The sequence below is a fragment of the Electrophorus electricus genome, chromosome 25 (assembly GCF_041902795.1).
Source record: "Electrophorus electricus isolate QZ-2024a chromosome 25, ASM4190279v1, whole genome shotgun sequence".
Taxonomy (NCBI): Eukaryota; Metazoa; Chordata; class Actinopteri; order Gymnotiformes; family Gymnotidae; genus Electrophorus; species Electrophorus electricus.
In genome coordinates this window covers 1,438,093-1,447,500 of record NC_137521.1, presented here as the reverse complement: position 1 = coordinate 1,447,500, position 9,408 = coordinate 1,438,093, and the positions used below count along the sequence as shown (strand labels likewise).

At 53.4% G+C, this 9,408-nt stretch overlaps 1 protein-coding gene across 1 annotated transcript in view; it reads right to left on the bottom strand.

Annotated features, from left to right (window-relative positions):
- Positions 1-8,837, bottom strand: part of gcn1 (GCN1 activator of EIF2AK4) — a 22,257-nt gene extending 13,420 nt beyond the window's left edge. Inside the window, exons 1-21 of the mRNA XM_035522203.2 lie at positions 8,784-8,837; positions 7,761-7,863; positions 7,567-7,630; positions 7,332-7,463; positions 7,104-7,212; positions 6,623-6,721; positions 6,350-6,484; positions 4,694-4,762; positions 4,495-4,603; positions 4,307-4,381; positions 3,999-4,127; positions 3,857-3,907; positions 3,665-3,763; positions 3,402-3,575; positions 3,088-3,240; positions 2,741-2,833; positions 2,569-2,644; positions 2,264-2,423; positions 1,955-2,144; positions 1,241-1,371; positions 580-758 (exon numbers count right to left, since the gene is read on the bottom strand). Of these exons, the coding sequence (XP_035378096.2) occupies positions 580-758; positions 1,241-1,371; positions 1,955-2,144; positions 2,264-2,423; positions 2,569-2,644; positions 2,741-2,833; positions 3,088-3,240; positions 3,402-3,575; positions 3,665-3,763; positions 3,857-3,907; positions 3,999-4,127; positions 4,307-4,381; positions 4,495-4,603; positions 4,694-4,762; positions 6,350-6,484; positions 6,623-6,721; positions 7,104-7,212; positions 7,332-7,463; positions 7,567-7,630; positions 7,761-7,863; positions 8,784-8,801 (2,348 nt within the window). The 5' untranslated portion in view covers positions 8,802-8,837. The remainder of the gene's footprint in view (positions 1-579; positions 759-1,240; positions 1,372-1,954; positions 2,145-2,263; positions 2,424-2,568; positions 2,645-2,740; positions 2,834-3,087; positions 3,241-3,401; positions 3,576-3,664; positions 3,764-3,856; positions 3,908-3,998; positions 4,128-4,306; positions 4,382-4,494; positions 4,604-4,693; positions 4,763-6,349; positions 6,485-6,622; positions 6,722-7,103; positions 7,213-7,331; positions 7,464-7,566; positions 7,631-7,760; positions 7,864-8,783) is intronic.
- Between the last annotated feature and the right edge of the window lie 571 nt (positions 8,838-9,408).

Here is a 9,408-nt window from a genome sequence, read left to right as displayed (position 1 = left end):
GACAATCAGATTCTCTCATGCCACAGAGATGTGTTCACAGAGATATCTGTTCCTCTTTCACACAGACTCACACAGTAACAAGTTGCCATTTGACCTACTATAATATTAAATGAATCAGCCAGCAATGTGTTGTTATTTTAATAGAACGTCCAAATTGTGGCGTTTGTTCCTGTTATTTGCCAAGTGTGTTTTGTTTTTCTCTTCAATACCTGTTCCTTATTAATTTGCATTATTCACCCAGGTCACTTTATTTGTATGTTGTTTACCTCATGCACATTGCAAACAAATTGTTATTTCACTCCTAGTTGTGTTTACTAGAAATCCTATATGAACCAATTAGACAATATATTAAAGTTAGTAGTTTGTAACTTCTAGAAAATGGGAAAATAATAAAATTGATTAGGCAATTGCTTGAGCTGGAATACATTTTCACTGTAAATCAGGCAGGTTCCCCAATTATCAACTGTGACTGACATTTTATTAAAGTGTTAAAACCTCACCTTGCATAGTAGAAAGCGGCACAGAACATTCTGTAGACGGCCATGTGGCTGCAACAGCCCCGCCCCCCGCCATGCCTACCTCATGATGATGCTCTTGTCGTACAGCTCCCCCTCCGGCGTGTGCAAGATGGCGTACTCCTGCTGCATCACCCTCCCCAGTGCCGGGTTGGACAGCGCCCGCGTCACGTGCTCCATCACGTGCGGCAGCAGCTTATCGGGAGACAGCGCGGACAGCTCGCCGACGGCGTTCCGCACGGCCTGGACACAGAGGGACAGGGGCATGTTCCTCAGACCGGAACATTCCGGTGCTTCCTGGATGACGCCACCAGGTGCTAGAGGGAGCCCGGGAAAACAGCGTCATGGCTGACAGCAACATGGAGAGTAGGAAAAATGGCAAAGACCTCTGCATGAAAAAGGATCAGTCCCGCCACCAAGGAAGCAGAGGCTTCCGGAATGGCTTCCGCGGCTCGGCCGGGACAGGCGATGGCGGAGGAACCTCGTGATCGACGAGGACGGACTAAAGTTGCCGACAAGCCACGTTCCAGTTAGGCACTGTTAACAGCTCCCGTTCGTCATTCAAACTTTGCGAACTGCACTAGTATGCAATTTTAAAACGTTTTTAAAAGAACCCACACCGGTGGCGAGAAGCTCAAACGTTAGTCGCGAGTTAGTCGCTGCTTCCTAAGCTTAGAGGCACGGGCGAGTCTCAGCTGATGCAGGAGACGGAGGGATGGCCAGACCTGCGTGTCAGCGTTTCCCTCCAGCAGTAGAGGCAGGATGCGCTTCAGGTGGCTGTCGATAAACTCAGCCGCGTCGATCTTCATGCTGGCCAGCAGCACGGGCCAAAGATCTCTCCTGGCAGCCACTGCAGCTGCAGGAGAGAGAGAGAGAGCGCGAGAGAGAGAGAGCGCGAGTGAGAGCGCGAGAGAGAGAGAGCGCGAGTGAGAGCGAGAGAGAGAGACACACACACGTTTGAGAGTCACATTGATGCATGTATTCAGTGTAGAAAAGTGCTACACATTTCAAACCATCTTCAAATTTGATTGGTCTATCGTGTGTGGTGATTGGGTGTCCCTGCGCTCTCTTGGGAGGGGGGTCTCCGTTCCCCGATCATAAGCTGCTACAGTACACATTCTACACTATTCATTGGACTGCTAACGGTGGCTGGCTGTCTTCGTCGTACTCCAACAATCAGCTACAAATACACTTACAAAATTTAAAAGGTAAAACCTTTCATTCCATTTTCAATTTTTAATCCTGCAGGGAAGCTGCAGGGAGGTTTTTACTCAGTCTGAAAACAAATGCTAACATTCAATAACGGTAGGTGTCTAATGACCCCGCGAGGCTTGTGCTCGGCAGGTTTCGGGAACGCTTTGAGTTTCCGAGTGATTTTAGGACCGACGCGAGCCCCGACCCACACGTTTACGGCCTCAGAGCCGGTGGTGGCGGCTGACCTATGGAAGGGTGGTGGCTGACAACGAGGAGGTCAAGCGCCAGTTTCTTGGCTTCGGCGGGGTCGCCCCACTGGCCAGCCGCAGAGCAGATCGTGCACAGGGCTTCCAGAAGGACCCGCGGGGGGACGTACGTGCGGCCGAGCTCGCTCGTCTCCCCGGCCTCGGTCTGGAGCGCCTCGAGGGGCAGGACCTGAGGGAGCGCAAAGGACTGAGAAAGAGGATGGACTGGAAAACGCACTGGATGAACCGGGAAACTGGAAGAGCCCTTGTATTCCCAACTTCTACGTTTCCATGGAAAAGCAGGCCTACTGTGTGTTTGTTAATGAGGACACGTAGTTCTCCCAGCAGGCCGTGGGCCAGGCCGGAGCCGCCCAGCGAGGACAGAAGCTTCTTCACGCTTTGTTGGGCACACTTCCGTACCCGCCACACCCGACACAGGAGCACGGACGCCAGGGCACGATGGTACATCCTAAACAGACCAGCCCCCGCACCCAGAGAGAGAGAGAGAGAGAGAGAGAGAGAGAGAGAGAGAGAGAGAGAGAGAGAGAGAGTCAGGGATCATGAAGGCGGCGTGGACAGGGGCGTGATTCTGGCTCTTCCCTGGCTGAACTCACTGGGCCTTGCTGTTGTTGAGTCTGTGCGGCTGATCCAGGAACAGTCTCTCACAGAGCTGCAGGACTGTGCACAGCGCTGGGGGGGTGAGAGACAGAAGACAAAGGTCAGCCCTCTCCACTCGCCACAGGGCCAAGCCATCGCGGCGCCACACGCGAACGCACGCACACCCACCTTCCTCGCTGGCCTGGGAGAGGAACTTCTCCGTGGTGAAGAGCGGCTTCTTCTCATCCAGGATCAGGTTCCAAAAGGAGGCGAGCTTAGCTTCTGCGGACACAACACACCCCGTGAAGACCCACAGATGCGGCTGGAGGAACTCGGCGGGGAACGCCCAGCGTAACCATGAGCACGGCGGGCCCACGGCTATGCTCCGACAAGCCACGAGTCAGCCATTCTGGCTCAATCACAACCAGACTTGGGCAATTCTTGTATTTAGACTTCATGGATATTATCACGATTGGGGAAATAAAAACAAAGCAGACAGACGGGCCAGTGGAACGCAGCGTCGAGGAGCACCTCACCGGGAAGCGAGTTGAGCGTGGAGAGGCGCGCCAGCAGCAGCGAAGCTGCCACGCCCTCTGTGAGCAGGGCATGCTGGGAGCTCTGTGCCGCCGCCTTCTCCACCACCTGGACGAGGAGAGGGACGAAGTCCACGGCCTGACTGAGGGCGTCCCCTGAGAGAGAGAGAGAGCGTGTGAGCGTCAGACATGGCAGAGCGTCGGACATGACGGAGAGAGTGTCAGGAATGACAATCCACAGAAGACATGTAAGGAAAATCATTTGCCGCCAAAAAGGAAAGAGCGCTCGCTCTCTCTCTCAAACGCCATTTACTGACCTTTGAAGACTCCGAGCATGGCCTGCAGGTACGTGTGGCGTACAGGTGAGGTGGACGTCTTCAGCGTGAAGGCTTTCTTTAGCCAGTCTCTAAGAGCTGCCGGCACGTCCACAGTCAGACGTGTTGTCCAGCGAGACATCACTGCCACGGCATGCACCAGGGTTCCCTCGTGGACTACACGCACACGTACACGCAAACGGCACCGGATCAGCGAGATGTCACGGCGGTGGCGTGGTGCGGGGGGGGGGTGGGTGGAGCCTCACCTTCCTGCTGCAGGAGGGGTATGAAGAGCACGGCCACGCTGGAGCTGAGGGCCTGACCGGAGGGTCCGGAGACAGCATGATGACTGCAGCCCCCGAGACCTGGACAGAGAGCCCATCACATGCCTGACACACACACGTGCGCACACACACACACACCTCTTGCCGTTCAGACAGGTATGGAGCACGGCTTACCTGACAGGACGTTCATTTTCTGGGCGACAGCAGTGAGCTTCCCCTCCGAGCCTGCAACCAATGGAGACCGGCCGTGATCGTACGGAAGAGACAGAGGCACCGTGTGGACAGGCATGCAGACGTGCGCGTGTGTTTCGCTGACCTGTGAGGATGCTGAAGAGATGTTTCACCAGGTCGTGGACAGCACTCGGGTCGCTGCACTGCTGGGCCAAATTCTGCACAGCCTGCACAGCCTGTTCCATCAGCTCGGCATTACTGGCCTTCAGCTGGCCTGAAACACACACGCACACGCACACACACACACACACGCGCATGCATGCAGAGTCAGAAACACACACAATCAGAAAGATTCACACACACGCATGCACGTGTGCGCACACAGAAATAAAAACCCAAACACATACAAATTCAGAAATATAAAGAAATATAAGGAGGGGGACGACAACGTACTGGCCAGGCCTTTCCCAATGTCCATAGCATACTGGCTGAGGTCGAGAGTGAGCTGGTCTAGCATGGAGGAGATGGCTAAAGACAGGAGGAGAAGAAAACACTCAAAACACTCTCCTCGTGTGCAGTACGCGCGCGCGTTCATGCTACTCTCAAACACTCTCTTCATGTGCAATATGTGTGTGTGTTACTCTGGATGCAGTTCTCCGGGCTGCGCAGCAGGGCTTTCTGCAGCGTGGGCAGGAGCAGCTCCTTAAACTCAGCATGGGTCACGTGGCGGAGCAGCGGCCCACTTCTGTCCTGAAGGCGGGAACATTTAAAGTGCTCGGTTAGGAGCCTCGAATCGGCCCCGCCCCCACAGCCCCGCCCCCGCGGCCACGCCCCCCTCACCAGGATGTGCTGCTGCGGCCGGGTCTTGCTCATCAGGACGGTCTTCGTGTACAGGTCCAGCAGGGCCGCCTAGGACAACACGGGGCGAGAGGGGTTGAGCGAGAGAGAGAGCGAGAGAGAGAGGTTGAGAGCGAGAGAGAGAGCGAGAGAGAGAGCGAGAGCGAGAGAGAGAGCGAGAGAGAGAGCGAGAGCGAGAGAGAGAGCGAGAGAGGGGTTTTGAGAGAGAGAGAGAGAGCGCGAGAGAGAGAGCGAGAGAGGGGTTGAGAGAGAGAGAGAGAGAGAGAGAGAGAGAGAGGTTGAGAGCGAGAGAGAGAGAGAGCGAGAGAGAGAGAGAGCGAGAGAGAGAGAGAGCGAGAGAGAGAGAGAGCGAGAGAGGGGTTGAGAGAGGGGTTGAGAGAGAGAGAGAGAGAGCGAGAGAGAGAGAGGGGTTGAGAGAGAGAGGGGTTGAGAGAGAGAGCGAGAGAGAGAGGGGTTGAGAGAGAGAGAGAGCGAGAGAGAGAGCGAGAGAGAGAGGGGTTGAGAGAGAGGAGGGGTTGAGAGAGAGAGAGAGAGAGAGAGAGAGAGAGAGAGAGAGAGGGGTTGAGAGAGAGAGAGAGAGAGAGAGAGAGAGAGAGAGAGAGAGAGAGAGAGAGGGGTTGAGAGAGAGAGAGAGAGAGAGAGAGAGAGGGGTTGAGAGAGAGAGAGAGAGAGAGAGAGAGAGAGAGAGAGAGAGGGGTTGAGAGAGAGAGAGAGAGAGAGAGAGAGAGAGAGAGAGAGAGGGGTTGAGAGAGAGAGAGAGAGAGAGAGCGCAAGAGAGAGAGAGAGAGAGCGCAAGAGAGAGAGAGGGGTTGAGAGAGAGAGAGAGAGAGGGGTTGAGAGAGAGAGAGAGAGGGGTTGAGAGAGAGCGAGAGAGAGAGGGGTTGAGAGAGAGAGAGAGCGAGAGAGAGAGCGAGAGAGAGAGGGGTTGAGAGAGAGAGAGAGAGAGAGAGAGAGAGAGAGAGAGAGAGAGAGGGTGAGAGAGAGAGAGAGGGGTTGAGAGAGAGAGAGAGAGGGGGTTGAGAGAGAGAGAGAGAGGGGTTGAGAGAGAGAGAGAGAGAGAGAGAGAGAGAGAGAGAGAGAGAGAGAGAGAGAGAGAGAGAGAGAGAGAGAGAGGGGTTGAGAGAGAGAGAGAGAGAGAGAGAGAGAGAGCGCAGAGAGAGAGAGAGAGAGAGCGCAGAGAGAGAGAGAGAGGGGTTGAGAGAGAGAGAGAGAGAGGGGTTGAGAGAGAGAGAGAGGGGTGTGAGAGAGAGAGAGAGAGAGAGAGAGGGTTGAGAGAGAGAGAGAGAGAGAGAGGGGTTGAGAAGAGAGAGAGAGAGAGGGGTTGAGAGAGAGAGAGAGAGAGAGGGGTTGAGAGAGAGGAGAGAGGAGGGGTTGAGAGAGAGAGAGAGAGAGAGAGAGGGGTTGAGAGAGAGAGAGAGAGAGGGGTTGAGAGAGAGAGAGAGAGAGAGGGGTTGAGAGAGAGAGAGAGAGAGAGGGGTTGAGAGAGAGAGAGAGAGAGGGGTTAAGAGAGAGAGAGAGAGGGGTTGAGAGAGAGAGAGAGAGAGAGAGAGAGAGAGAGAGCGAGAGAGAGAGAGAGAGAGCGCAAGAGAGAGAGAGAGAGAGAGAGAGAGAGGGGTTGAGAGAGAGAGAGACTCCCACCTTGTGCTTGTCGATGGTGGCCAAGTCCCTCTGGGTGGCAGCCGCGTCCACACAGGCGGCCAGCAGCGGCATGGATGAGGGGTTGGGCTCCAGACTCAGCAGGGTAGCCATGTACTGATCCACCAGGCACGGACTCTGGAAACACGGGGACAACTCTCAGACTCAGGCGCACTCCAGCCCGGACAACGAGCTTCACGGTTAACAGACGCGAGCGAGTGAGGTTAAAAGGCTACGCTCGTGAGCGGGCGACCGATCACACAAGCAACTGCTCACGTCTTTCCACAGCTTGTTGAGCCTCTTGGTGACGGACTTGATGGCGTTCCGCGATGCTCCGCCCACCACCTCGGCGTGGAGCAGACTCTGCACCTCCACCTGTTCCCGCAAACACAAAGACAACCAGTGGGGGAACAGATTCAGCCTCTCGCTTGTTTTCGGGTCAGTACGCCCCAGTCGGTTGGTGTACCCCTGCAGTGTACAGTTTAGTTTTGTGCTCCCTGCTCCCAAAACACGTGACTTGACTCATGAGTTAATAAACCCTTTTGTTTTTAAAATGGGTGCCGGAGCAGAAACAAAACCCAAAATTTGCAGTGTAGCCGCACTGAAGACTCAGAAGACTGAACGTGTAATTACGTGTAAGCAACACATTCCACTATTAACACCTTCTTAATCGCATGTGCCATCTGGAATCATTTAAGGTCAGTATGTAGGCCTGACGGTGCCACCCAACACAACCGCCTCAGCAGAATTGACTCACGAGTTTTTTCCAGTGCGGCCCCTCTCTCTTCTCCGTGCTGGGGAAGGCCTTGCGCGCTACCAAGCACGTCCACAAGAGGGCACAGCAGGCGCCCGATGCTGAGCTCTTCCTGTGCAAACGGAGAACAAACCAGAAAAAGAAGAGTGACTGCTGGCTCTAAGGTCACCACCGACGAACGCGTCACCACGCCATCGCCGCGGTGGATCATACGGGCGTGCGTGGTCTTACCCGGGCGCCACCCCTTTGCTGACGACGCCGCAACAGAGAAGGCCTGGAGGCAGGTAAGCGGCAACGGCATCGGGCTGCGACTGGACGAGCAGGTCGATGACGGACATCACAGCCTGGCGCGAGGGCGCGTCCCTGACACACACGCACCACCCAGGTCACTCGTGGCTTTAACACCCGTTACATTCTGGCATGCGGATGGTTTTAAGGTAAACAGGACACCTCGGTTTCCCCTCACCTGTATCTATGGAGGGTGAGGCAAAAGAGCTTACACAGGCCTTTGATGGCCGGCTCAGGCAGGCCTAAAGGAATGCAGCAATGCACGGAGACAATTAATCAGAGGCAACAGCAGAATTCTTTCTGAAGAGCTTCGATTTTATGGGAACACACACACACATACATACACTCTCTCTCATTCTCAAGAACACTCACTCTTTCCGCTGATGCATTCCTTCAGCTCTCCAAAGACCTCCCTGCGCTCTTTAACACTTGATGTGGTCACTTTCACAGCAAACTTCTTCAGCGTGTCTGAAACCTGCCATGACGCGCGCGCACACACACACACACACACACACACACACACACACACACACACACACACATCAGAGCAGGCCATGTTTGTCACGTTGCCCGGAGCCTCATACACTGAACGTTCTCAGGTGCAACACTATAAAGAGATGGACATGGTTAATGCCACTGAAAAAGTGCTTGCGCTTACTCTCCAATGCAGAAATGGCAAGAGGTAAGATGTAAAACCCCCGCTCTAACCACCGCGACCTTCAGCTATCGGGGCGGGAGGGATTTTGTTAAATTCCAGTCTTGCTGGCAGCAGTTGGACTGCAGAGCCAACGGCGTGCTCTCTGATAAGTGCACCTGACCACACATGCCATTTCTAGTTGACTTGGACATTTGACTAGGAGTCAGTATTTATGTATTTGTGCTATTGTATCTCGGCCCATCACCCACTCTTCGATTTGCTCTACTCTCCGCACGGTTACCCTTTAGCTAAACGTTGTTAAAGCCAGAAAATCCAGCATTTCGCTCAACTATGTCGCCGAACAGCGCGATGTTACAGCAGCTGATTCATCACATTTCAGGCGCACGTCCAGCGACTCTGCAAACGCTTTCAACGGTAGCCACAGTTACTTGTATAAACGCGATATATATAACGACACTAACTATATAGTTTTCTTCGCGAATTAGGTAGAATTATCTAGTTATTTCTTTATTTAAGCAGCCGAGGGCGAGCAGGCTAACCTGGTTAGCCTGAGCAGTAGTGTTAGCCGGCTAGGCTAGCTAGCTTAACTTCATCGTTACGTTTAAAAGGACACGGTGCCCTACAGAACCGCATCGCGGCGTCTGCAAGCCTTAAACTTCGGTATTTTAAAGGCTTCTGAATACGACACCGCATCTCCGGTTTATGCGCGACGACAAAACTGTATTTGTGCCACGAACCTGCGCGTCCGCCACCATCTTGCCGGTCTTGATCTGGAAAGAGTTGGTGTCATTCCTTCCGGGCCATTCAGTCCTCAGTCACGTGGTCAGGCCTGAGGTTTTCTGAGGTCAGCGCTCAAGGATCCGTTCTACTACCCCTACTACCCCCCCCCCCCCCCCCCCCCGCGCATTCAAACTGCACTTATGCAATACATACATAACCCAAAATCTAGCGTTTAAGACAAATCAGGATTTTTGTATTACCGGGATTTATTGCCTGCTGGGAAAAACCACGTTCTTAGTTCTGTTGCATAACTTTTATTTTGTTATCGTTTTAAAACAAAGTTGCGTGCAAATCGAAGAGTAGGTGATGGGCCGAGATACAATAGCACAAATACATAAATATTGACTCACACTGTATCATGATCCCACGGTGTGAGAACCTGATATAGTGCCTTTTATTTATTTGTATTAATGCACCTTGTACCAACTCTTTTAACACTTGTATGTTAATTTTCCTCGTTTTAATCCAATCGTAAAGTTAAGCTGGAATTTCAAAACTATCCGTCGTTTTAGAATTGCAAGATGTGATTGCATTTCAGCTGAATCCAGACCCCGATACAAATGTAGACTGATGTTGTCTAAC